The 25,883-nt window shown below is 38.7% G+C and overlaps 14 protein-coding genes across 14 annotated transcripts; 6 read left to right on the top strand and 8 right to left on the bottom strand. All coding sequences in view use genetic code 12, as the record gives it.

Moving 5' to 3' along the window:
• Positions 1 to 138: 138 nt before the first annotated feature.
• CANMA_004749 (sugar porter family MFS transporter) lies at positions 139 to 1,854 on the bottom strand (the record flags this gene model as incomplete). The annotated part of the gene is made up of 1 exon (XM_051817057.1): positions 139 to 1,854. The coding sequence occupies one exon, from the start codon at positions 1,852 to 1,854 to the stop codon at positions 139 to 141; it is 1,716 nt and encodes a 571-aa protein (XP_051669515.1).
• A 1,797-nt stretch (positions 1,855 to 3,651) lies between these two features.
• On the bottom strand, positions 3,652 to 5,331 carry HGT7 (Hgt7p; the record flags this gene model as incomplete). Its single annotated transcript, XM_051817056.1, has 1 exon — positions 3,652 to 5,331. The coding sequence occupies one exon, from the start codon at positions 5,329 to 5,331 to the stop codon at positions 3,652 to 3,654; it is 1,680 nt and encodes a 559-aa protein (XP_051669514.1).
• Positions 5,332 to 7,115: 1,784 nt separating this feature from the next.
• UBP13 (ubiquitin-specific protease) lies at positions 7,116 to 9,374 on the top strand (the record flags this gene model as incomplete). Its single annotated transcript, XM_051817055.1, has 1 exon — positions 7,116 to 9,374. One exon carries the CDS (start codon positions 7,116 to 7,118, stop codon positions 9,372 to 9,374), a length of 2,259 nt encoding a protein of 752 aa, XP_051669513.1.
• Positions 9,375 to 10,755: 1,381 nt separating this feature from the next.
• On the top strand, positions 10,756 to 11,292 carry MXR1 (peptide-methionine-S-sulfoxide reductase; the record flags this gene model as incomplete). The annotated part of the gene is made up of 1 exon (XM_051817054.1): positions 10,756 to 11,292. One exon carries the CDS (start codon positions 10,756 to 10,758, stop codon positions 11,290 to 11,292), a length of 537 nt encoding a protein of 178 aa, XP_051669512.1.
• A 364-nt stretch (positions 11,293 to 11,656) lies between these two features.
• On the top strand, positions 11,657 to 12,745 carry RFC5 (replication factor C subunit 5; the record flags this gene model as incomplete). The annotated part of the gene is made up of 1 exon (XM_051817053.1): positions 11,657 to 12,745. The coding sequence occupies one exon, from the start codon at positions 11,657 to 11,659 to the stop codon at positions 12,743 to 12,745; it is 1,089 nt and encodes a 362-aa protein (XP_051669511.1).
• A 98-nt stretch (positions 12,746 to 12,843) lies between these two features.
• CANMA_004744 (uncharacterized protein) lies at positions 12,844 to 13,428 on the bottom strand (the record flags this gene model as incomplete). Its single annotated transcript, XM_051817052.1, has 1 exon — positions 12,844 to 13,428. The coding sequence occupies one exon, from the start codon at positions 13,426 to 13,428 to the stop codon at positions 12,844 to 12,846; it is 585 nt and encodes a 194-aa protein (XP_051669510.1).
• Positions 13,429 to 14,091: 663 nt separating this feature from the next.
• Positions 14,092 to 14,721, top strand: VPS24 (ESCRT-III subunit protein; the record flags this gene model as incomplete). The annotated part of the gene is made up of 1 exon (XM_051817051.1): positions 14,092 to 14,721. One exon carries the CDS (start codon positions 14,092 to 14,094, stop codon positions 14,719 to 14,721), a length of 630 nt encoding a protein of 209 aa, XP_051669509.1.
• A 28-nt stretch (positions 14,722 to 14,749) lies between these two features.
• CANMA_004742 (uncharacterized protein) lies at positions 14,750 to 16,250 on the bottom strand (the record flags this gene model as incomplete). The annotated part of the gene is made up of 2 exons (XM_051817049.1): positions 14,750 to 15,400; positions 15,657 to 16,250. 2 exons carry the CDS (start codon positions 16,248 to 16,250, stop codon positions 14,750 to 14,752), a joined length of 1,245 nt encoding a protein of 414 aa, XP_051669508.1.
• Positions 16,251 to 16,426: 176 nt separating this feature from the next.
• On the bottom strand, positions 16,427 to 17,317 carry CANMA_004741 (uncharacterized protein; the record flags this gene model as incomplete). The annotated part of the gene is made up of 1 exon (XM_051817048.1): positions 16,427 to 17,317. The coding sequence occupies one exon, from the start codon at positions 17,315 to 17,317 to the stop codon at positions 16,427 to 16,429; it is 891 nt and encodes a 296-aa protein (XP_051669507.1).
• Positions 17,318 to 17,559: 242 nt separating this feature from the next.
• On the bottom strand, positions 17,560 to 18,630 carry CANMA_004740 (uncharacterized protein; the record flags this gene model as incomplete). Its single annotated transcript, XM_051817047.1, has 1 exon — positions 17,560 to 18,630. The coding sequence occupies one exon, from the start codon at positions 18,628 to 18,630 to the stop codon at positions 17,560 to 17,562; it is 1,071 nt and encodes a 356-aa protein (XP_051669506.1).
• Positions 18,631 to 18,823: 193 nt separating this feature from the next.
• On the bottom strand, positions 18,824 to 19,288 carry CANMA_004739 (uncharacterized protein; the record flags this gene model as incomplete). The annotated part of the gene is made up of 1 exon (XM_051817046.1): positions 18,824 to 19,288. One exon carries the CDS (start codon positions 19,286 to 19,288, stop codon positions 18,824 to 18,826), a length of 465 nt encoding a protein of 154 aa, XP_051669505.1.
• A 235-nt stretch (positions 19,289 to 19,523) lies between these two features.
• Positions 19,524 to 20,153, top strand: CANMA_004738 (uncharacterized protein; the record flags this gene model as incomplete). Its single annotated transcript, XM_051817045.1, has 1 exon — positions 19,524 to 20,153. The coding sequence occupies one exon, from the start codon at positions 19,524 to 19,526 to the stop codon at positions 20,151 to 20,153; it is 630 nt and encodes a 209-aa protein (XP_051669504.1).
• Positions 20,154 to 20,837: 684 nt separating this feature from the next.
• POT1-2 (Pot1-2p) lies at positions 20,838 to 22,022 on the top strand (the record flags this gene model as incomplete). Its single annotated transcript, XM_051817044.1, has 1 exon — positions 20,838 to 22,022. The coding sequence occupies one exon, from the start codon at positions 20,838 to 20,840 to the stop codon at positions 22,020 to 22,022; it is 1,185 nt and encodes a 394-aa protein (XP_051669503.1).
• Positions 22,023 to 22,076: 54 nt separating this feature from the next.
• On the bottom strand, positions 22,077 to 25,862 carry CANMA_004736 (DGK1; the record flags this gene model as incomplete). Its single annotated transcript, XM_051817043.1, has 4 exons — positions 22,077 to 23,248; positions 23,396 to 23,459; positions 23,525 to 24,782; positions 24,949 to 25,862. 4 exons carry the CDS (start codon positions 25,860 to 25,862, stop codon positions 22,077 to 22,079), a joined length of 3,408 nt encoding a protein of 1,135 aa, XP_051669502.1.
• Positions 25,863 to 25,883: the final 21 nt, after the last annotated feature.

The following is a 25,883-nucleotide window of genomic DNA, read 5'->3' as shown; positions in this document are numbered from 1 at the left end:
ACTTATACAGATCGTTCCTATCAATACTCAACCATCATGAGCTCTACAATCATTTATCCAAACGTATTTAAGTTATTCATTGTCTAAATCATCTTTACATACTCTACCACTCCTAAAATGTAGACCAAAGCTACAATTCTAATGATTGCTATTTTCAATAGCATCCTCTTCCTGTACATGTTCATTTTGTGGTTTTGAATAAGCAGCATAACCAGTTGATGTTGCCATTTCTTCTTCTGATGGTGGAGTCCAGTTGGTAGATTTCCAAGCTGGTATACCACTTTGATACAACTCATCAACATCTTCCAAACTAAGTCCCTTTGTTTCATAAACCATAAAGTAAACGAAAAAGATCGAGAAAACCAAGCATCCAAAGAAAACAAAACCATAGTAAAAGTGAATTGCTTGTGTGATGAATGAGGTAAAGAATGAGATCAAAAACCCGAAAATCCAATTTGCTGCACTAGCTACACCAATAGCCTTTGATCTTACCTTCAATGGATATAATTCTGAAACAATGGAGTAAACACCACCAGCCCAAGTGGAAGCAAAGAAGAAAATGAAAAGACATGTGATGAAAATTAATGCTCTTCCTGCTGCTTGATTAGTGGGACCATCTGGGCCATCGATATAAAGACTCTGGGTACCGATCAATGAATAAATCAAGAAACAAATTGAGGTAGCTATCGAACCACACAATAAACAGCTTCTTCTACCCATCTTTTCAATCAAGTAAATACCCAAGAATGTGGAAGCAAAGTTGATAACACCAATAATGATTGAAGTTTCGAAAGAATCATTTAACCCGATAGCTTGGAAAATGGTGGTACTGTAGTAGAAGAAATAGTTGTTACCGGTCAATTGTTGCAAAGCCTGACAAAGAGCACCAACAACAAGTCTCTCGAAAATTCTTGGTTTACCAGTGATTAAAGTCATCCAGCCAGCTTTTCCTGCCAATCTTTCTCTTTCAACACCAGCTTGTATCAATCTAGCCTCTTTTAGTATTGCTGGATCCTCCTCAGATACTTTGTTTGACTTTGCTAAAGACGCCTTTGCCTTTTCAATATTATCCCTACCGATGAGGTAACGAGGAGATTCTGGCATATCAATCATACCACCAGCTAAAAACAAAGCCCAAGCAAAACATAAACCTAATGGGATTCTCCATTGTCTTGAGTCAGAGTAACTACTCTTGGTTCCATAAGTAGTACAATAACCCAAGAAAATACCCATGGTGATCATCAATTGGAAACAACAAACCAAGGTACCTCTCAAGTGTTTTGGTGAAACCTCGGAAATAAACAAAGGACAAACAACCGATAAGGTTCCAACGGCAAGACCAGTAATGATTCTTCCAATCATAATCTGGTACCACTTATTTGAGGACGAGATTTGCACAATTATACCAACAATGTAAATAAGCATCGCAATCATAATACCCAATCTTCTTCCCCATAAATCAGCTGCTTTTGAAAGGAAAATAGCTCCCACGGCACATCCAGCGTTAAACATGGCAATAATCAACCCGGTTCTAACATTGGAAAAGTAATATGAACCATCTGACTTTTGTTGTCCAAACCTTTGTTTAAAATCATCCATGTTTACAAATCCGGAAATAGTACCGGTATCGAAACCGAAAATGAAACCACCAAAAGCTATAAGAACACACATGAAACATACTCCAATATAAGCGCTCATGGGTTTTTTAGCCAACTCATTGGCACTATGTTGTTCATCTTTTTCAAGATCCTGAGGTAACTCTTCCTGGTTCTCGTATTTTTGTTCTATTTCATGAGTAGGTGTATGCTCTGTTCGCGATGAGGCACCGTCTGTATGCGTTGATTCTTGTGACATAACGATATAAGATTTATATATTAAGGAGAGTAATGTATAATCGTTGCAAACTGAAATGTAATGAAAGAAATAATGGGAAGTTCAGAGACCTTTTATATATAATTGAGAGGAAAATTTTGAATGACATAATTTTTGTATCCACACACCACCACCTCCACAAGCCCTTTTTGCAAAAGTGGGTTAAGCTGGATTTAGTTTTCTTTTCTTTTTCTTGTTTTAGTCTTGGTATATACAAAGTAGTTTTCAGTACTATTGTGATACCTTTTTTTTAATTGTAAGTCAGATGAGCAACAATAAAAAATGCTTAGAAACTGAGTGTATATGCCTGATTAAATCTGTTGACTTTTGTGTAATACCAATTTGCAACAACAAAAAGAAAAGGAAAAACACCTGCATACAATAAAAAGAAAAGAATTATCCCGAGCAAACCCCCCTACACTTGACCAGGTACACACTACTCCATATCTGACTGAGCTTGAGGGCATGGCGTGTATATCACATTTGGTTGCAGTAGCTAGTGCACTAAAGATTCCAGTAGAATCATCATCTGATATAGAATAAATCTAATGACTTGAGGTTGGTCTCTTCACACCACAAGGCAAGCCATTTGGTGGCTTTAGTGGCGAGTACAATCTTTGATATATGTACTATTATGTCATTTTATCTCTTAGAACGTAGACGGGCGAAAACAAAAACAACAACAACAATAACAAAAGAAATGAAAAATGAAAGAATCAATAAGAAAACCCAGGATTACTAACGACCGTATTAGTTCCCCGTTGAAAACAATAGAAAAAGGAATTAGTAAATAGTAAGAAGAGTTCATCGCACAATAGTGGTATCAAACTTATGATTATTTTTTTTTCTTGTTGTTTTTTATTCTTCCCAACCATTTTCGGATCATCTTTTTTTTCACTCCTATGTACTTTACTAAAGTGTTTCGGAAAATTTTTTTTCTACCATTACGTAATTACAACGCTCTTTGAAATGGTTTAAAATAGCACGGAGATAAATACTTATTTACTGGCATCGCATACACTGCTTCGAAGCAAAGCAAAGAAGGACAGGTCATTCCGCATTGCCCCTCCCCATGGTGACCTCCAGCCACGAAGATTTTTCTTGTCAAAGTGGATCACACTTTCACTTGCAATGCCTTTACGACAAGTAAAAAAGAATATGGAAAAATTTATTGGCGTTTTGAAAAACGCCTGGAAAGTATGCTTTGTGCAACGATTTGATACAGATTCGGAGCTAAAGGAGGGGTTTGTGCAATGATACAAACATCGGAACAACTCAGAATAATCCGAACTCTAGTTCTGAACCACTAAAACGATAATCGCAGAAAAAGAAATGACAAGCCATTCTCGGTATATATATTGTTAGAAATTGTATTTGTGTAGCTTTCTACCTTCAACTCTCTTGCCTCATGACACAATGTAGAAGAAAACTTTCTCGAATCAACAAGATAATATCTACATTGTACCGACAGGGACAACATTTCATGCATGGTCCCCTGATTAACGAATCCGCCGAGCCTTATCTCGCATAAAGTGGCGACAGTCGTAAATGCAAAGAGTAGATGTTTTTTTTTCGCATAAAGGAATGATTACATCATATTATTAACCCAGTAATTCAATCTATTTCTTCTATAAGCGGCTTCTCTGCCTATTTTAAATAACTATAAAATCATGAAAATCATGGTGTGAAAGTTTAGTGGAAAGGGGGGTAGTGGTCATTAACATTATTAAAAGTCTTTTGATAAATCTCATTATATCTCATTCATTTTGCTCATTTTGTTCATACAGTATCTTGAACATGTTCTTCTTCAGGTTTAGCGTAAGCAGCGTAACCGGTCGAATGAGCCATTTCTTCTTCTGGTGGTGGTGTCCAGCTGGATGACTTCCATGGAACAACCCTAGCTGCATATAATTCATCAACCTCTTCTAATGTAAGACCTTTAGTCTCATATACCATAAAGTAAACGAAAAAGATCGAGAAAAGCAAACATCCAAAAAAGACAAACCCGTAGTAGAAATGGATTGCACTGGTGATGAATGAGGTGAAGAACGAAATAAGGAATCCGAAAACCCAGTTACCTGCACTAGCAACACCGATAGCCTTTGATCTTACTTGTAATGGGTATAATTCTGAAACAATGGAGTAAACACCACCAGCCCAGGTGGAAGCAAAGATGAAAACGTAAAGTGAGGTAATGAAAATCATAGCATCACCATCTGGATGTCTGGTGGCACCACTGCTTCCATGGTAGTACAAGTGTTGGGTACCAATCAATGCGTAAATCAAGAAACAGATAGACATACCAACAGAACCAACGAGCAAACATTGTCTTCTTCCTAATTTTTCAATCAAATAAATACCCAAGAATGTGGAAGCAAAGTTGATAACACCAATGACAATGGACGTTTCAAAAGAGTCATTCAAACCGACAGCTTGGAAAATAGTGGTACTGTAGTAGAAGAAATAGTTATCACCAGTCAATTGTTGTAAACATTGCAACATAAGACCAACAAAAACTCTCTCGAGAATTCTTGGCTTACCTTTGATCAAAGTCATCCACCCGGCATTACCAGCCAATCTTTCTCTTTCAACACCAGCTTGAATCAATTGTAATTCGGCATACAAGGCTGGGTCTTCTGGTGACACTTTGTTGGTTCTGGCCAATGCATTCTTGGCATCATCAATCTTATCCTTACCAACAAGATAACGAGGAGATTCTGGCAAACGAATCATACCTCCAACCAACAACAAAGCCCAAGCAAAACATAAGCCTAATGGGATTCTCCATTGTCTTGAGTCAGAGTAACTTTGCTTGGTACCATAATCAGTACAGTAACCCAAAAAGATACCTAATGTAATCATCAATTGGAAACAACAAACCAAGGTACCTCTCAAGTGTTTTGGTGCAACTTCTGAAATGAAAAGTGGACACAAAACAGACAAACATCCAACAGCAATACCAGTGAAAATTCTTCCAATCATAATTTGGTACCACTTATTTGAGGACGAAATTTGCACAATGATACCAACAACATAGATGATCATAGTACCGGCAATACCAAGCCTACGACCAAATACATCACCAACTTTGGACAAAAACAAAGCACCAACAGCACAACCGGCATTAAACATGGCAACAATCAAACCAGTTCTGGCATTGGAAAAGTAGTAGGTACCATCTGACTTTTGTTGACCAAACCTCTGTTTAAAATCAGTCATATTAATAAATCCAGAAATGGTACCGGTATCGAAACCAAAAACAAAACCACCAAAAGCGATAAGGAAACACATAATAATGACACCAACGTATGCTTTAAGTGGTTTTTGGTTCAACTCGTTGGCACTGTGGTGTACTTGGTCTTCATTATCCACTGGCTGTTCTTGTTCGTATTTAGCTTCAACATCATGCACATTGGCATCAGCAGTGGATGCACTAGAATGGGCTTCTTCTTGTGACATAGTTTAATAATTTTGTATTATCTATTTAGCAATTAAAATTAACTGAATAGTAAATCAGAAATATAACTCAGACAAGAAAGGGACTAGGGAAAATGGAAAGATGGATATATCTGTGCTTATTTATAGACGGGAAAATTTTTTTAGTTTCATTAATAGAGAGATGTATAAACCTCCATATCTCTCCCCCAAACTTAATATTGTTACTCCAATTGTTCTCCAAACTGTTCTCCAAATTTCTCCAATTAGCATTGTAAAGCCTTTAAAGATCATGTGTGCATTGTTGTCTTTGCTTACATATTTCCAAAGACAAAGTGAAGCAAAATTAGCAAAAAAGACATAAAAAAAAAAAGTGGAATGGTTATGTGTTTTGCCGCCGTGCTCGCCTTACGTTTATGTATAGGATTGCTTTAAATTTATTTAGTCTTTTGCAAAACCAGCTTCTCGCATGACAATAACTCTTTTGTTAGTAGACTACGTAGTAGTCCGAACTATTGTTTGATACACTTGTGCAACAAAAAGAAGGACAATACTCTTACGATTGTATCATTAAAAGTGCTGGTTCCAGCTTGTTTCACGGGCCGATTCCATTTCGTCTTTGAATACAAACAGGTCACAAATAGGATCTTTACAAACGAGTTTGGAAAAAAGACGAGAGTGGCAGGTTATGAAGATTCCTTACTAGACTGTCCTCTCTGGATCTCGATGTCATTGAATTTTGACTTTTTTTATTTCGCTTCGTTCGGAATTGATAAACGCTAGAAGATTCCAAAAGACGTTGAGAGAATTGAAATGACGCAATAGAGATCGCTGTAAAAAAGGAAAGAAAAAAAGAAATTTTCTTTCAAAATAAGAAAAAGAAATAAAAAAAGTCAAAATAAAAATAAAAAAGAAAAGTTTTAGCGTAGTAGCAATGTCGGAATAATGTATGCACACAAAATTGAATAATTGTTCCGATCCAATGAAAACAAAGCAGATACCACTTAATTGTTCCGAGAATTCCTAAATTATTATTCAAAAAAATGCCTCAAATAAAAGCCATCATCATAATAAATAAAAACAATCTGAATTGTTTCTGGCGCTTTATACGCTAGATAATCAGAACCGATGTGGCATTTGGAGTGAAAAGAATACAAACTGAGACTGCCAACCTTTGTTTTCTTATTGTTCTCCTCCCTTTCAAGAATCTGGCCCGCCTCCTTCTCCCCCACCATTGCCCAACTTCTGCACAACAATAGTTATTATGCACATGGTTTTTCGGACGAGAGTGGAGATGAAACAAACTCTCCAAAGGTTGTTTGTATTGACACGCGACTGTCCTTTGTTTTAATAATGGGGAACAATGACGAGTGGTGCCACATTCAAAAAAGATACATAATGCAATTATTGCGGACGTGTTCTTTATATGGAGTGAAATCACCCGTGTGTGCATGAGGATCTCGGTGTTATCGTAAATACCATACGAATTTGGCCAAACGACACTATCCTCTTGTCTACTACTCCACTCCCCTCCATTGTGAGCGAACACTTTCTTCACTTTAATCAAGGGACAGGGGTCGTGTGCACGTGTGTAAACCAATAGGCACGACTAAGTAAAAAAAAAAAGGAAAAGAAAAAAAATTCTCCACGCAAATTTTCTCTCCATAGATCTCCGAAATGTATGACGACAAAAGCACGGAATTAAATTCACCCATACAATAAACCCGTTTAACATACATTTTCAATTTGAGATTATCATTGAAGTCCTCTAATAGTCAATTGTGAGAAGATAAACTTTGTTTACAGCCATGCCTGTTGCGGATGAGCGGCTCCCCTATGGAGATGGTTCATTTAAAGTATTTGGCATGGAGAATTTTGGCAATACGTGCTACTGCAACTCCATTTTACAATGCTTATACTACACGGAATCATTTCGAACAAACTTGATCCAACATAAACAAACCCAACATGACCCCAAATTGGTGGTGAATGGAATCAAGTTTCACGGTTTCACTACGAAGTACGAACAATTATTACAAAAGAAATTGAAGGAGCAAGGAATTACGCCCGTCACGCCAAACGACGATAGACCAAAACTGAGTCGAAAGGGTTCACTATTTGGCATAAAATTTAACAATCAAACTAGTGTACCTACAACTGTCATTGAACATAGAAATGAATACATTGATGAAGCGGGCAATTGCGAAGCTTTGCCTTTGGAGCAACGGATTTTGATCAACAAGAATCCAGAATTTCTGAAATTGGAAATGATGATTACGAGACCTATTGTCAGTACTACTAGCTATGCCAATGGACAGAATAACGGGAGTGCTACCTCTATGGCAAACTCAAATGCTGGTGTCAGTTTGAACAATGGGTCAAGCAACACTTCTGTCACCAGCGCAACTAACCCCAACAAAGCCGACTATTCGCAAAGCTCATCGATGTTATTAACTGACCAGCCATCACAAACAGCTCAAGAAGGATCAATAAATAGCAAGTCGAGTGCAATCATTGTTGGAATTCCCAAGCCAGAACCAAATTTGATTAACCCAATCAACCCGTTTAATGCAAACCCCAGTGCCGACCAAAGGAAAAGATCAGCATTAATTAATGGGCCAATAATTAATTTGGACACCTCATTACAAATGCCGAGTGAGCAGAGAGACGAAACTGCTTTGCTATATGCACTTAAAGATTTATTTGAAAGTATGGTTGAAAACAAATCAGCTATTGGAGTCGTGTCACCAACATACTTCATTTCAAAACTAAAAGAAAAGAACTACTTGTTTCGGCAAAACAATATGCATCATGATGCGCACGAGTTCTTCAACTATTTGATTAATGAAATTATCGAAAGTCTTGCAAAAGAGATTTCCGACCCAACCAAGAATTGGTGTAATGATATATTCCAAGGTATAATCACAAATGAAACAAAGTGCTTATCCTGCGAAACCGTGACGTCAAAGCATGAATTTTTCCTAGATCTATCGATTGATATCCCGCCAGGCGAAAGTGCTTACTCATTGAATTTCGCCATAAACAATTTTTCCAAACTGGAGACATTGACAAATCAAAACAAGTTCCATTGCAATACTTGCTCTTCTTTGCAAGAAGCGGTCAAGACAATCAAAGTCAAGAAACTACCTAAAGTGTTGGTGATCAATCTCAAAAGATTCAAATATGATGAACAAATGGATAAGATGGTAAAGTTGTTCGACTCAATCAGCTATCCATTCAAGCTTCGTTTATTCAATACCACTGAGGACGCAAACCAAAACATCCTTTACGATTTGTATGCTTTGGTTATCCACATTGGTGGGGGTCCAATGCACGGGCATTATGTGTCGATCTGTAAAATCAAAGCTGGTCTTTGGTTATTATTCGATGATGAGACTGTGGAACTAGTTGAAGATAATTATGTGATGAGGTTTTTCGGCAATGGGCCAGGATTGGCCAGTGCCTATATTTTATTTTACCAACGAGTTGAATTTGATGAAAAGTCTGAGAATTTTGGATTCGATGTTTCAACGATTTACAACGGCAATGATTATCAAGTTCCTGTACATACATCGTCTAGTAGCACCGATGATGAATCCAAAACAACCACTGTTGCTGCTGCGGAAATGGATGCCAAATCGGATATATCATCAATAAGTTCATTTACGGCACCGCCACCGCCAGAAGCCACTAGAAAACCTTCGCTTACTTCTGGCGGCATGTTTAAAAGTTTCAAATTTGAAAAAGAAGATAAATTACAACAATCTTTATCAAGAAGTAGTAGTTCGGGCCCTTCAACAAAGAAAGAGGCGCAAGTTAAAGAACCAAAGGAAAAAAAATCTTGGGTGGGTAGTTTGAAACGTGGTGGTCTTGAACGTAAGTTGTCGTTGAAAAACACCTCTGTGAGTGAGGAGAGTAATGGAAATAAGACAAATGCTTCGTCATCGTCATCGTCCACAACCCCGATTCCGGTGCCTGTCCCAACTCCAGCAACAGCTCCAGCTCCAGCCCCTGTATTGGAAAAAAGACGAAGCTTGTTTGGGTTCAAAAAGAAGAGTTCATCTTAGGAAACAAATGCAATTTTTGTATACATTTTTGTGTATTTAAAAATATAGACAATACTCAAATTGATAGATCACATTTGGATGTAGATCTTTTACTTTACGACGAACATGTAATAGAGAAGATCTAACATTAGTACCGAAAGTCCCCGGTACACGTAGAAATAATAAGATCAACGTTTTGTACTGCGAGGTGCATACACAACGTTCGGAAAAACTTTATGCACTGCGGCTATTTTAATACAACGTATGAACTTGACAGTTCCTTCACAAATGTTGTAATTTGATATTGTATTCTCGTGAAAACTGCATGACTGAAAGGGCTCAATACATACAGATGTGTTCCTCCATCAATTATTGCAGTTTGCAAAGTAACGAATTCATTGTTCCTTTAGCTCTTTTACGTACACATCTAGACCTTTCCCACAGTGGTCTTTTTTCTTTTGCATTTTGGTAGCCGAATCTTCCAAAAAGAGTAATAAGAAAAAGAAGGAGAGAAAAAGATAGAAAGAAAAAGAAATTTTACATTTATGTTACACAAACTGGTGACTTTTTTTCGTTAACTAACAGATTGGCATATTATTATTACATTTGGTTCTATGTATGTATACAAAGTAGCAGCGAGACACGTTTTGGTGCAATCTAATCCTTGGTTGATATACCATTCAAGTGTAATTCACAGTGGATAGACATTAAGCATGTGCTTCTATTACAAGCAAGGATACTGAGAGTAGGCTCAAGAAATAGTTATGAAATTCTGTCATGTAAAGTTGCGCCCCATAGCAAGTTACAATTTTTACCCCAAAACGCAACCCAATTTTTTTGGATAAGTGTAATTCAATTCTATCCCCACATTCAAGTGAATACGTCAAAACAGAGACAATACAACCAATTGTAGTAAAATATTGGTCCCATAAGGATGACCGAAGTATAACGCTTAAACTACATCATAATTCATTTCTGTTGCCGTCAAAGTTAGCCGCTCTGTAAGGCTTGTGGAAAAAATGGTTATGTTCCCAGACATTACCTCAGTGTTCACAAGGGGTAACGCTAGTTGTTGGTCAGAGTAGCTAGTTGAATAATATGAATGACTACATCCCACTTGCTTTTGTCTAATTTGTAATACCCGTTACCCACGGAACTAAAAGAATTTTGATTGTTCTAGTTCTAGTTCATTTGTCGGTGTATTACATCATTGATGACAAAGCAGAGCAATGCAAATTTTAGACTATATGCAGGATTGGTTACTATTTTGCACAATATATATAGAGTGAGATGGGATCGAGATGAATACACATTACTTTTGCCAACAAGTATCTTTTATACTTTACTCTTTTTCTTATACGTTCGCCAATCAATTACAATCCCATCAATATAAACAACAACAATGACAGTCGCAAGTAAGGTATTAGTGTTAGGAGCTGGTTGCTTCTGGGGAACCGAACATGTTTTTGCTAAAGCATTCGCAAACAACAAGGGATTGCTCAGCAACATTGTTGGTTACGCCAATGGTGATGAAAAATTCCACGGAGTTTCATATCAACAAGTATGCAGCGGTAGAACAGGTTACGTTGAAGTTGCTAAATTGACCTACGATCCAGCTCAATTGTCAACCGAGTCGATCATTGATCTTTTCTTTAGAATGCACGATCCTACTCAACTCAATTCTCAAGGTCCAGATGTTGGAGATCAATACAAGTCAGCAATTTACTACACTGATGAAGAACAACACAAGGTTGCCCAACAATTGAAGGAAAAGTTTCAAAAAGAATGGTACCCACACCACAAGATTCAAACTGAAATTGCTCCATTGAAGGTATTCTATGATGCTGAAAGTTACCACCAGAAATACCTCGATAACAATGTTGGTGGATACGAATGTCCTACTCATTACATTAGAACCGAACCACCACGTAATGGTTGATTTTAAGAGAAGTTAGCAGACGTTGATAGTGTTAGTAAATGTACAAAAACTTATTAGATAAAGGCCTAGATGTATCTTTGTATTATCGTTGTAGTGAGGAACGCGTAGTCGAAGATCTCAGTTGAATAAACGCTGAGTGAGCTTGCGTAGGTTACGTTTCCTCAATTCACCTCTATCATCAGAAGACTATATATGAGATGACTATACTTGTCAATTGCAAATGTCAAAGTTTGCTCCACTCTCCTTCTTCTGCTGGAAGTGAAGGGCTCCAACTTTTTTGCTAAAACGCGTCAAGCCAATTTTTTTTTTTTCATTCTTCTAAAATTCCTACTCTTTTACACAAGTGACGAATCCAACTTACAACATGTCTTTATGGGTAGACAAATATAGGCCAAAGACCTTATCGCAGCTATCATATCATGACAACATAACTCAAAACTTGCGTGCACTTTCTACATCAGGAGACTTTCCTCATCTTTTAGTGTATGGACCCAGTGGAGCAGGTAAAAAGACGAGAATATACTGCACTTTACACGAAATATTTGGCTCATCGGTTGAAAAGCTAAAGATTGATGTAAAGAACTTTGTAACTACGTCCAATCGTAAGCTTGAATTCAATGTTTTAAGTTCTCCCTACCATTTGGAAATCACACCTTCAGATATGGGGAACAACGATCGTGTGGTTATTCAAGATTTGTTAAAGGATGTCGCCTCAACGGAACAAGTTGATTTTGGGAACCAAAGCAGCAAGAAGCATCGGTTCAAAGTTGTCATCATCAATGAAGCTGATTCATTAAGTAGGGATGCACAGGCGGCATTGAGAAGAACAATGGAAAAGTATTCGTCAAACATCAGATTGATTTTGGTGTGTAATTCGATATCCAACATCATTGCCCCAATTAAGTCGAGAACTTTGTTGGTGAGGATCCCTAGTCCTGCAGTTGAAGATATCAGCTCAATCTTGGGCCACGTTGCTGAGAAGGAACGTGTAAAGTTTTCGTCAAGTAACGGCCAAGAAATAACTCAATTTTACAGCCAAGTTGCCACAACAAGCAATAGGAATTTGAGAAGATCATTGTTGGCATTTGAAACCATTCACATGCAAAACGAAACCATCAATGTCAAGCAAATGCATTCGGTTATCGTGTTGGACTGGGAGACTGTTATCAAAAATATGGCCAAAACCATCACCAGTAGTAGAAATGTGGCAACATTGGCAAAATTGAGAACTGTTTCTTATGAACTATTATCACACTGTATTCCAGCTAGAACAATCTTGAAGAATTTATTGTTTGAATTGATAAATTTAGCCAGAGGAAAATCATCATTGATACAAGAAATTGTAAAAATTGCATCTACTTTTGATGAGAGATTGAGTCTTGGGCAAAAGAGTATCTTCCATTTGGAAGGCTTTGTGGCAAAGACAATGGTTGCAATTGACAACTACAGCTAATTAATGACAACATCGTTTATACTGTAGATCGATAATGAAAAAGAAAATAAAAAACGCAGTAAACTTCTGTAGAATATATACCCCAATGGCAAGTAAAATCAACGCTGGATTTTGTTATCTACAGACTTACCGTCACTTGTTTTCTTGTGCTTTCCATCGACAACATCGTCGTAGGCTGGGAGATCATTGGCATTCAAAAGTGGAGCTCCTGGATTTTCCACATCTCCCTCAAGGTCATCGCGGTATGGCTTATGTTTATTCTGTGACCCGCCTTCTCTAGGTCCAGTATGGTGAATAAATCCTTGTTGTTGCTCAGAAATTGTGTGGTCTTCATCTCCACCAAGCCTATGGCCTGGTCCTCTACTTTGATTGTTGCTGTGTGGACCTTGAGAATGAGCCCCTCCTTGATTTTGTTGCGGAGCAGTACCCACCCGGCTTTCGTTATCACCGATTGTGGAATAGCCCTCAACACCACGACTAGGGAAGTCGATGTAGAAAATATAGTAGATGGCAAAAACACTTCCAGGTATATGGCCAAAGAATGTTAAAATCACCGTGACAAGAAATTCCTTGGTGAATATTGTCCGCTGCGCTAAAAATGTCGCCAATGGTGGAATGAAAACAGCAGCCAATACTAAGACAAATTGCTCTGGGGGACTAGGTGCTGCTTGTGGTGTTGTCATTGTGGTTGATGTTGCTTATCGTAAGCTTGTGGTGGCGTAAACGGAGATAATTTTACTTTGATGCGAACACTTTTTGGTAAAAGAATTCTATTTATAGGATTTATCCGCAAAATCCTTCCTTGAAATTTAACACGTGTAAGTATAGCTCTATGTTGTGTACAGTCTATATTCCCCTTGCTCTATCTGTGTGAATATTACTAGAAGAGACACCATCTCGTTTGGAGCTAGTAAGAGTATGTTCTATACGATTGCGGTCGAGAGCAATGAATGCTGGACGTTTCAACTTAACTGTGATGTCTGTATAGATTTCATGGCTATAAAAGCTTAAACTAAGAGAATATACTCGGTACATAGAAACTGTCATCTTGCATTTAGAGAGGATACCAGTGGTACTGGATCATGCAATGAGGAAGAAGGAACTGCGGCGCAAAGTTTTGTGTGGTGTCGTAATAATTACGAGAATAAATAATTGTATCAATAAAAGTTCTCGTTGGAAAATCTTAGATTGCGAACCACAACAGGTGTCTCATCCAAAGCACACACTACACTCCACGGCATGGACTACATCAAGAAACAGATATGGGGACCTGACCCTAAAGAACAAGTATGTGCACTCACTATTGTCGACTTTTTCACGATTCCAATAAGACTAACTTCAAATAGATGAGAAAGATCAACCTGCTTCTTCGAAAGAATAAGCGCGAGTTGGATAGATCAATTAACCAACTCCAACCTTTGAAAAAGAAAACCGAAGGTTTGATCAAAAAGTCCGCTAAGGAAAAGGATTATAAAACAGCCAAATTGTACGCCAAAGAATTGATCAATATTAATAGACAGTACAAGAAATTGTACACCTCGAGAACTAGGGTCGAGTCAATAACAATGTCCATCAATGAGCAATACCTGATGAACAAATTGACCAAATCCATACATTCGTCCACGTCCATCATGAAAGATGTTAATCTGTTGATTCATATTGGTGCTGTTTCTCAAACGATGCAAGAGTTGTCGAAAGAATTGACTAAAGCTGGTATTATAAATGAGATGATGGACGATATGGTTGATTTGGAGTATGACGAAGATGAAGAGCTAGAAAGCGAATCACAAGAAGAGGTCAACAAGATCATAGCCAACTTGACAGAAGAAAAGACCAGCAAAGTATCTGAAGTGCCCACCACCCAACTTGAGGCACCACAGATTGAAGAGGAGATTCCTGCGACAGAAGAAGAGGATGAGGAAGATACTATTGCAATTGATGAGATAAAACAGAGACTTAAAGCGCTACAATCGTAGTATCTGTGGTGTCAAATTATAAAAAGTCTTATAATAAACAGAAAGCAACCAGCAATACTGCCCAAATACACATCTGTGGGTTATAAGCAAACCTATTACTACAACTTTCCTCATAATCTTCATCATAACTGATGCTGCTTTGACCATCTGAAGTACCTTGAAATTGGGAACTATTGGTGTCCATTTCATATTGGATAGAGACATATTCTGTTGCATTCTCGGCAAATAATGAGTGGGTATTTGGACTGGCTCTTGCAACGACAAAAGAACTGGGGATATGGAAAACGTTTTCATTATCAATCTCGTTATCCCCAATAATGGCGTAAGTACTATCGCCACCGTCACTAGACATGAGTGCAAATCCACCCTTTCCTGCTTTTTTCAATAGTTTCTTGTTAACTTTCTTTTCAACATATATTCCTGCATTGTACTGCCATTTGGGGATCAATTTCTTTTTCTTTTTAATCAAAGCTTTAACCTCGGGGTTTGACGTGTTGGTGTGCATCAAGATGTTTTCCAAAGTGGTGATATTGTAAATTTGATACGTTAAGTCATTTTCTCCGGACATGTTTGTTTGGATCAAGTTGGTTGCGCTGGAGTAGGTCAATACGGGTTTTCCATTAATGAACATGGCTAATGCCATCAATAGCAAGATGTAAAACAGTCTCATTAGCTTTTCCTATTGATGCAGAGGGAAAAGAAGTAGTCCTTTGGGGAATAATAAAAAAAGAGATAAAAATAGACAAAGAATACACAAGAGGGATGGTTCATATTATCGGAGCGTCTTTTTTTCCGTATCAAAATAATGATTATATTAAAAAGAGATAGACACTGCAGGAAACTATGTATGCGAGAGTACGAAATGGCAATTTGAAAGCTTTTGAATCAAGCATTAACTCAATAGGATCCAAATGGTTAGTAACGGAGGAGTTAACAAAGGTAGTATTTTCCAAATTGACTGTATTTTCGACAACCATTTTCTGGTTCTTTTCGTCGGTAGCAACAGCTTCCTGGTCCTCTTCATCGACTGCATTCACATTGTCCAAGCTAAACAACTTGAACGTCTTTTTCTTCTTCTTGCGATCGCTTTCTGATGACGAGTCACAGTCAGAGTCCGACTCAGAATCCGAATCCGAATCAGTTAATTTCGCTCCGATTTTGGTAGGTATAAAGGTGGTTTCCTTTTCAGTTGATCCTTCGTCGATTTCCTTGTTCAAAAATGCACCAGCACCTAGACGCCATTTAGGAGTACTCACTTTCTTTTCCTTTTTTGTTCCTTGGGCCTGGAATTCATCATTCTGCGAGGGTTTGGCTCTCAAACTACCTTCAGATGTTTGCTCAACAAGAAGCAAATGAAACATGTCATCCCCGTTTTGAAATTGTTGTCTTGGTGTATTGCCATTTTGATAATTGATGACTTGAGATGTGAAAATTGACGACTGTGGTTGAGGCAACACACTGGGGTGGTGGTTGTCATTTAATGGCTGGACATAAGCCACAAATAGTAACAATATAAAAGATTTCAACATTCTTAGTGCGTTGGTGGTTTTGGAAAAAGGGCTTGTGTTGGTTCTTGGGGGCAAAATATTTTGTAAAAGAAATATCCCTCCTTTCTGCTTGTGTCTTTGTTTAGTTTTTGCAGTCAATTCTTGATGTTTTTTTTTTCTTTGTTACACAATTTTGTTATGTCATAGATTAAACTTTATCAAAAGCAGTATAAACCTAATATACACCATAAACGAGACGCTTTAGACTCACTGTAGGTATGCACATGTGACAATTCGTTAAATGAAATACTGGTGGAGGTCGAGTTGTCTGTACCTTCGGTTTCGCTGCTTGCATTTCTTGCATTTAATTTCACTTGCCAGATTTCAAAGTTACCAGCAATTTTGTCTTTAAATTTATCCTCTTCTCTCTGAAAATCATCTGCCTCGTCCAAATAATCATTATCTGTGTATCTTCTCTTTTCATGGGTTTGGTGATTTCTATGCAAGTGAAAGGGATATGTATAGTTTTCAAGAGAAGCACGGCGATGAAAATACAAACCAGGGTAGTTCTTTCCTACTTTTGTAACCAAAGCATCCTCTTGAATCAAAGGAATCTTACCTTCATTGACCTTGTCGATACTGCTGAGACCCAAAAACCAAAGCTTTCCCTCATTTTCAGACACATCACTATCTTCATCCGACTCAGAGCCAGTGAGGTTCATTTCTTTCTCTCCTATGTCACTTTCATCCTCACTTGAGGAAGAATCCAACAACCATTCTGGTGGCGCCTCTGGCTTCATTTTCAGTTTTTTGGGCTTCTTCTTCATTGGTTTTGGCTCTTCAACAACTGGCTCAGTCTCAATAATTGTGATGGGTCTTTTCTTATACTTTGCAATCTCGCGACAATCTTGGTAACCCATATCTTGCGCCTTGTTTGCAAAAATGCCTGTACTGAATGACCATTTGGGTACCTTATCTTTCCCTTGAATGGTGAAGATGGTATCATTGATATTCCGAGTTGCGTTTATAAATGAGTAGTAGTTAAGCTTTTGCTCTTTTAGTGTTTTCGAGGTATATTCTGCAGTCGACTCGTTGGTTGGGTGTAACATTTGCCACTTTGCAAGTTCCTTGACCAGATCATAGAAAGATTGATGCTCGATACATCCGATACCGGTGAGGAGGACAATCAACAATAAAATATTCGTACACATCCACATCTCATGAGGTACTTTTTGGTGAAGTTTTAAAGAATGTGTTATGGAGTGGTTTGTTTTTGCCATACATTTTGCATCAAAAAATATATATATATATATTACACATAGTATATAAATGTATACAATGACAAAACGTATTAATCCTGCTCGTATACTAGCCCGTTCTCCTTCCTAATATCATCCATGACCCCCATCACAAGTAGGGTTTCATCGTGAGGCATCACCGCGTCCTCTAATTTGCCACCGTGAATGTCGTTAGCAACTGCATTTGCTTCGTATATAAAGCCATTGTATCCAGAGTTGTCCTTGTACTCATAGATTTCATTACCATGCTTGTTGAAAATTTTAAAGTGCTTGGCTCTGGCGGGATTGTCACTATACATTTCAACCCAACCATTCGATCCTTCAAGTCTCACGTAGGCCTTTGGTCCATCTACCAACTCAGACGAAGTAAGTAGAGCGTGCTTTCCATTTTCGTATTTTATTATGATTGAGCCAAGATGATCCACCAAGTCGTCCTTATCGATCGAGAGGAAGCTTTTTTGTTCAAACTTGGAAGCACTCTGACCTACTTGATCATCCAAAAGTATTCTTGAGTAAGTAATAGGATATATACCAATATCCAAGAGCGATCCTGCTGCCAACGATCTATCTCTTACTCTTGACGTCAACGGCAAGTTCTTGACATCACCACTGTAACTAAAATCTGCAAACAACCTGTATACATCACCAATTACCTTCTCGTGATACACCTTTTCCTTAAGCTCTTTGATTGCTGGGAAAAACCTTGTCCACACAGCCTCCATGCAAAACTTGTTGTGCTTTTTTGCAGCATTAAATATGATCTCTGCTTCTTTCCTGTTCACTGCAAATGGCTTCTCGCATAAGACGTGTTTGTTGTTTTCCAAACATGACACAGCTTGCTCACAGTGAAAGTTGTGAGGAGTTCCAATGTAAACCACGTCCACTTCAGAATTTGCGTAAAGTTCTTTGTATGATTGGACAACAGGGGTTACGTTATAATTTCTTTCTGCTGTGATGTTGTTGTTTTTGATAAATTCTTGACCCTTCACTGAACTGGAACAGCCAATGCTCTTGATGACGTGGCGATACTGTGTCTTTCGGTCATTGTTGAGCAATAAATCAAAAACGAATTGTGAGGAAATGTTTCCAGCACCTAATATAGCCCAATTGAGAGTTATTGACATTTGAATGAGTTATCGGTGTTGAAGAAGAGAAGTTGGGTGAGTGAGGTTATTTGTTCGTCCTTTTTTTTTATTTTAATTCAAGTTAAACTCCACTGCTGGGCTATTAGAGCATCGAAAAGGGTTCATCTACTTGCTACCCAATATATAATCTACTCGTAAAAATATATTCGTGATAGTTATGTTTATTTTATCATTAAAATTTCAAATATAAAGGCTCCAGTACAGAGATTTGACATGCTTGTCGTACAGTGTCAGGAAGTTTCTTTGCTTGCTCAACGACTTTTGTTTTATCACTTTGTTTATAAACATAAGGATAGATCCTTGTACTTCCTTCTCCATCCTCGCCTAAGGTGTGTTCAGTATTACTAGTCTGTGTGACGAGTCCGCTATTATTGTTTGGTTGAAGCACTTGTGATTGCGACTGAGAATATATTCCCGAAGCATTTCCTTTGCTGAGAAATGAAGTGACATCAATCAAGTTTTCTGATAAATCATTGACTATATTACTTAACTCTTGTTGTCTCTGCTGCTGCTTTATCAATTCCTCTTCTTGTAGTTGGTCATAAGTCCCTTGTTGGTTCCTCCTTAGTAGCGACGTAGTCTCATCATATTCATCTTCAGACGAAGAGCCTCCTAGGCATGAAAAGCATATACCCATTGAGTTTTAGAAGGATTTTAGAACAACTGTTATATTAATGGAGAAGCTGAGTTAAGCTCTGCTTGGTGTGTGGTGCGTTTTCAATGGCACGCTTTGACGCCGGCGCTGACAATTTCTTAGAAAGTCGTGTAAAAAAGCTCAATATACTAGACTGTCCCGTTTTTACGATTAGATAAGACACCCAACACACACATTGCATCACACGCAACATATACACATCCACAACTATCAAACCATGTCTAAAGCACTCTGCTGTTATGCATTTGAGACATTAGTCAACAAACTCAACCTTGAGCTGAATAAAGTGCCACTAAAGTCGTATTTTCAAACCTTACTGGAGGATCCAAGCAAACTTCCCAAGTCGGCTCCACTCTTTGTCACTTGGAATAAAAATTCGCAATTGCGGGGCTGCATAGGAACATTCCAGTCGTTACCAATTGAATCCGGTGTTGCAAAGTTTGCTATTAGCTCGGCATTGCAAGACTCAAGATTTGCGCTGATATCAGCCAAGGAAGTTGCTAGTTTGGAAGTTGACGTGACATTGTTAGATAATTTTCAACCAATCAATGATTACAATGACTGGACCGTTGGTGTTCACGGGTTGAAAATATCTTTTGAGCTAGATAGCGAATACTATCTGGGCACATTCTTACCATCTGTTGCCGACGAGCAAAATTGGGATAAACTTACAACCTTGTACTACTTACTCAAGAAAGCGGATTATCCAGTAAGTAAAAACCTGACAGAAGAGTTCTATTCAACAGGCTTAAAGGAGGGTTGGTTGAAGTTGACTAAATATGAGGGATTAAAGGCGCATTTAACCTATGACACCTTTTTCAAGATTAGGGAGTCCATTCAGGAGTAGAGATGTGTTTACTTGTGAATAGGGGTAGATAATCTTAGTATCCTATAACTGTTCTTTTAGTGGCACTTGCCACTCTGTACTTGTCATTTCAATCTTCTTGTAAAGACTAGAACTGATTTTGATCTGCTGGGGAAATAGAGAAATGACAACTCAAGTAGTATATGTATGATGCCACTTTTTCATGCCTCATGCCTCATGCCTCATGCCTCATGCCTAGGATGTAATCAATCCTCAGAGACTCCCTATCTGTCCGCGCTTTAGTTTTGGGGGGTAGAGTGACAAAAAAATTAATGATTGGGACCACCTTTAATACCCTAAGTATCTCCTGATTATGAGGATCATTGAACCCTTGCAACTCTCATTTCAAAAAGCAGACATCGCACTTCTAAAAGCACTGTCCCTTCAATTAAGTAATCATTTGAATTTTGAGAGCCCCCCCCCTCTGATCTCTGCATATTCTTGCGTTTTTAACTGTTTTTTTGTTTTTCTTCCTCAGCCACGTACATTTACAGCTATTTCCGAACTGGATCAATTTCAACTTTTTCCTGCAAATCGGAAAAGCATTTTCCCCCACAACTCAAAAGAAGGCATCAAACATCAAACATGATATAAAACACATTTTTGGATAAAAAAAGTAATTGAACTCAGCATTACTCAACAAACTCTCATCAGGAAGTCATTGTAATGTTGAAAAGATCGGCGAAGGATATAGTAGTGCTTTCTGCATTAAGAACACCAGTCACTAAATCGGTCAAGGGTGGATTAGCTCCCCTCTATCCCGAGGAATTGTTGTATCAAGTTTTGGTTGGCTCAATATCCAAGTCCAAAGTGGACCCTACATTGATTGATGACGTCCTCGTTGGTACCGTGTTACAGACCCTAGGTGGCCAGAAAGCTTCATCATTAGCCGTGAAGAAGGCGGGATTTCCGATTAAAACAACGGTAAACACAATTAACCGCCAGTGTGCATCGTCAGCTCAAGCCATTACTTATAGTGCTGGCTCCATACTCAGTGGAGAAAACAAATTTGCCATTGCTGCTGGTGTTGAATCTATGACACATGATTATTTCCCTCATCGTGGGATTCCTCAACGAATCTACCAACCTTTTTTGGAAAGTGCCGGTGAAGAGGCCAAAAATGTGTTAACACCAATGGGTATTACAAGTGAACTGGTTGCCGAGAAGTTTAGCGTATGTAGAAAGGCACAGGATGAATTCGCTGTGCAGTCACATTTGAAAGCTTCGAAAGCATCAGAATCTGGCCATTTTGCACATGAAATAGTACCAGTTGAATCACGTACTGATACAAATGAGACCAAATTAGTCAATAAAGACGACGGAATTAGACCAGGATCGACATTTGAAAAATTGCTGTCCTTAAAACCCGTGTTCAAGGAGGATGGAGTCACAACTGCAGGAAATTCGTCCCAGATTTCTGATGGAGCTTCTGCTGTTATCTTGACAACTCGTGAAAATGCTGAGAAATATGGTTACAAGCCAATTGCTCGGTTCGTTGGGTCAAGTGTCGCGGGTGTGCCCTCTGGGTTGATGGGAATTGGGCCTTCAGAAGCTATTCCACAATTGTTGGAAAGGTTTGGGTTGACACACAAAGACATTGATATTTTCGAGTTAAATGAAGCTTTTGCTTCGCAACTGATCTACTGTATCGATAAATTGGGTTTAGACTATGAAAAAGTGAATCCATATGGTGGTGCAATTGCCATTGGGCACCCGTTGGGAGCTACTGGAGGTAGAGTAGTGTCAACATTGTTGAATGGGTTGAGAGCACAGCAGAAGGAGTTAGGAGTCATCTCCATGTGCACCTCCACCGGCCAGGGCTACGCTGGATTGTTCCTCAACGAAAATTAAATAACGTTCAAATAAATTAGCAAATTAAATTAACCTTATCTCTATCAAACAACTCTAAACGCGAAACAAACGCACTAACCAGTAAATTAATGTCCCGCTCAATACAGGAATTGTGAAGTTATCATCTAAGCCCCAGAGATCGATGAGCTCTGAGATACTAGCAATGACACCAACAAGAATTGAATAAATGTGAACGTTTAACTTACTCAGCTTCGCTGTCCAGTAGATATCACCGGGCTTGTTGACATTGTAGCCAGGAATAAAGTACCCATACAACAAGTAAGCTGCAAACGTCCCAACGGCAAAACTACCCAATGATCCGGCTAAAGACTTTCTTGGTCCGAGTTTAGGTGTATATTTTCCATATTTGCGGCCAATTGTGGAAGCCGCAGTATCGGCCCAGCTCAATAATAGGATGCTTAATACACTGATGTCTTTTGGGTATAAATACAACACGATCAATACACCAGCCAAGTAAAATAATGTTCCATTGTATGAGTTCTTTTCGCTTTCACGAATAATAAACCACATTTGTGAGGTCACGACCTTGTTGATTTCCGGGTTGTGAAGTCTGACCAAGTCGTTGATTAGAACACCCGCAAAGCATGTGAATAGCGGAGCAAATAATTGTGGAGTTGTAGTTCCCTTGGTGTACAACCACAATGTCAAAACGCCAATAGATGAGTGAAACACTTTTCTAGGAATCTCATGCTTCACTAAAAATTGCTTGAATTTTCCCTGAATGGGTGGCTCAGTTGATGGCTCAATCTTGTTGTCTTTGCTTGCGTGTATTTTTTCCGTAACGCCCGAATCAGCTACATCTAAATCAGTGTCAGAACTCTTACGTGACAAGCCTTGATTTTCACCCTCCTCTTCATCATCATCGTCATCGTCATCGTCATCTTCATCGTTGTCGTCAGACGTAACGTCTTCAGTTGTAGTGTTGTACACATATGTTCTGTCCTCTTCTTCGATATATGAATTCTTTGTTTCGTCAAAATCTAACATGCTAAATGAAGCGACGTTTTGAGGCTTAGTAGATTTAGGCGATGACGTTTTTAAAGTACCAGCTGCAGCAGACATTTCAGAATAGATCCGTAATGTGATGATGTTTGGTAATGTGAACAAAGAAGATACTTCTCGATGAGCCACTAAATTGTAGGAATCAAATTTCTGTTTATATTTTTTGTATGATCTATTCCTCTGCGAAGAGTTTTGTGGCGTTTCTGCGCTTGGAAGGTCGGACGCATCGAACAATCGGTTTATAACCGAACCGAGAAGCGCGTCTACTTATTACTTCATTGTGCCTACATCGAATTAATGAGCATTGTTGTATACATAAAATAAGATACAATATACCCTTGTGGTTTCACCTGACGGTTTGTTTCGTATTGCAACTTTTAAAGCAAAACCATCAATAATATGTAACGAATGAGGCTAAATGGCCTCCGCAATGCCGTTCCTAAGTTAAGCCTAATGGATTGAGGTTCAAAGTCAAAAACATCAAAGTTGAAACTCTTTGTAATGTGGGTATTTGGTCTGCGGTTTCTTGTAGCCAGATCCCACGCCGCCGCAGTGTAACTTTCAATTTGATTTGCCATGGCTGAAGAGGCTGCATGTCGGAGCGGTAGATGTATCAAATCTTGGTCATAACTTGGACTTCTCGACATGGCACTATTATCAGCATGATTCACCTCCGACCAATTGTCAAAATCTGTATCACTGGATATGTCTTCTATACTGGAATCCTCATTATCATAATCTTGGAGCAGCGTCTGTCTGGCAAAATACTCTTCATACTGCGTAGTTGATGGTATCGCATTTGCATCAGTAACCTCTGCAAATTGAATAGCGTTGGAATCAATGTACCCAATTTGGTTCTCATTGTCGAAAAGAATCGTATACTCTCCTTCTCTTATAACCCCTAATATTTCGGGCGCCTCAACGTGGGGCAAATCAGTGGTACTTACGGTAGGCACTTCACTCCAGGCAATCTTGGGTTTGTGATAATTGGAACCTGGCTGTACTCTTTGCTTTGTGTGGTGTTGGAACTGGGGCATTATTATAACCGAATTTGAAGGAGTTTTCTTTGTCATAATTTGTCTGCCGTTGACCTTTGTTGTAGACGTTTCCCAATATGTATCACTGGGGTTTTCATTATCTGCTGAGCTAGAAACAACAGGCAGTTGCTGTTTTGATTTGGTAGTTACAGGTGTCACCAATGTTCTTAGAGCGCTTTCATTTCTTTGGTCTTGGACGATTCTCTCCATTTGCTTTCGAAAAGCCAACTCTTGGCGACTCGTGTGCTCTTTCAAATCGATCAATAACAGCTCTAGTCTCCTTATTTCTGCGAGTGGGTCAAATTTTCGTGTCTGTGTGCCCTCTTGGTTTGAATTATAACTATTATCAGATGCAAGTGCAGTTGGAATTTCGAAGTGCTGTTCTTGACTTGTCGTCATAGAATGCAAAGTCTCGGCAACTAATAGCGACAAAGGTGATATATATATTAATGACCCTGTGGCAGATGGATCTAAGGAGGCAGGGCCATTTGGACTGATATCACTTGTCATGTTGAAGTTATGTTGGTCTGCATTAGCGATTGGAGGCAATTTATTTTCCAACAAAACTCTGTCAAAGTTTATCGGGACGCCTTCGTGCAGAATGCTAACCAACGAGTTGGCATTATTTAATTCAAGTGTTTTGCGTCGAGGTAAGACCTCCTTCAAGAAATTGATATGATGTTGAAACTGCTGCTCTGCACTTGAAAAGTTATGGCATGAGACGTGTTCTAATAACAGCAGTGCAAGAGCCGTGGAAACGATAATTCCAAGTTGCATACTAAATATAGTTGATGTGTTTAAGTAACCTTGTAAGTCGAACTTGTCAAGAGTTAGTTATTAGAAGGAGTATCCTTGCCACTTAAGACTTGTGTTGCGTTTCGATTTCTTCAAAATCAATGACTGATCTTGCAATATCAAAATAATCTTTTGAAATTTTGGAATCCGGATCTGCAACAACGATAGGTTTACCAAGATCTGATTGAAGGCAAATTTTTTCGTCAAGAGGAACATTAGCAACAACTTTGATGCCATGCTCCATCGCAACTCTCTCTGCACCATTACTCTTAAATATATGAGACTCGTGATTGCAATTTGGGCATATATAGTGGCTCATGTTTTGTACGATTCCAATTAATGGTATGTTCACCTTATTAAACATGGAGATACCTTTTACAGCATCAATCAATGCAATGTCTTGCGGCGTTGTCACAATTAAGGCACCAGATATGTCAAGCAACTGACTAATAGATAGTTGGGTGTCACCTGTACCTGGTGGCATATCGATTATCAAATAATCTATACTTGCCCACTCAACGTCAAATAGCAATTGTTGAATGGCCTTCATAACCATCAAACCCCGCCATACTACAGCTTGCTCATCCTTGATTAGATATCCCATCGACATAGTTTGAATGCCGTAATTTGACAATGGTAACAATTTACCTGAAGTTTGCGATAGCCTTGGCTCTCCCAGCAAGTTCATTAACCTAGGAACAGACGGGCCAAATATATCAGCGTCCAACAACCCCACTCTCTTTCCAAGTTTTTGAAGAGCCAATGCGGTATTGACTGAAACTGTAGACTTCCCGACTCCTCCCTTGGCAGATGATACTAGGACAATGTCTTTAACATTGGGAATGCGTTGTTTTATTGGAAGACCCTTGGAGCTTGGATTGTGAGGTTGGGCGGAACCACTTTTATTAAATCTGGGAAGGCCCAATGGGTTTTCATGACTGAGAAGTCTCGTGAACGTGGCTATCCCTCTTGTTATTCTAATCATGTTGAAGCAAAATGTTTTCAT

The sequence above is a fragment of the Candida margitis genome, assembly GCF_024628925.1.
Source record: "Candida margitis strain CBS 14175 chromosome Unknown scaffold1, whole genome shotgun sequence".
Taxonomy (NCBI): Eukaryota; Fungi; Ascomycota; class Pichiomycetes; order Serinales; family Debaryomycetaceae; genus Lodderomyces; species Lodderomyces margitis.
The sequence above is the reverse complement of the archived record's forward strand: the minus strand, read 5'-3'. Positions and strand labels throughout refer to the sequence as shown.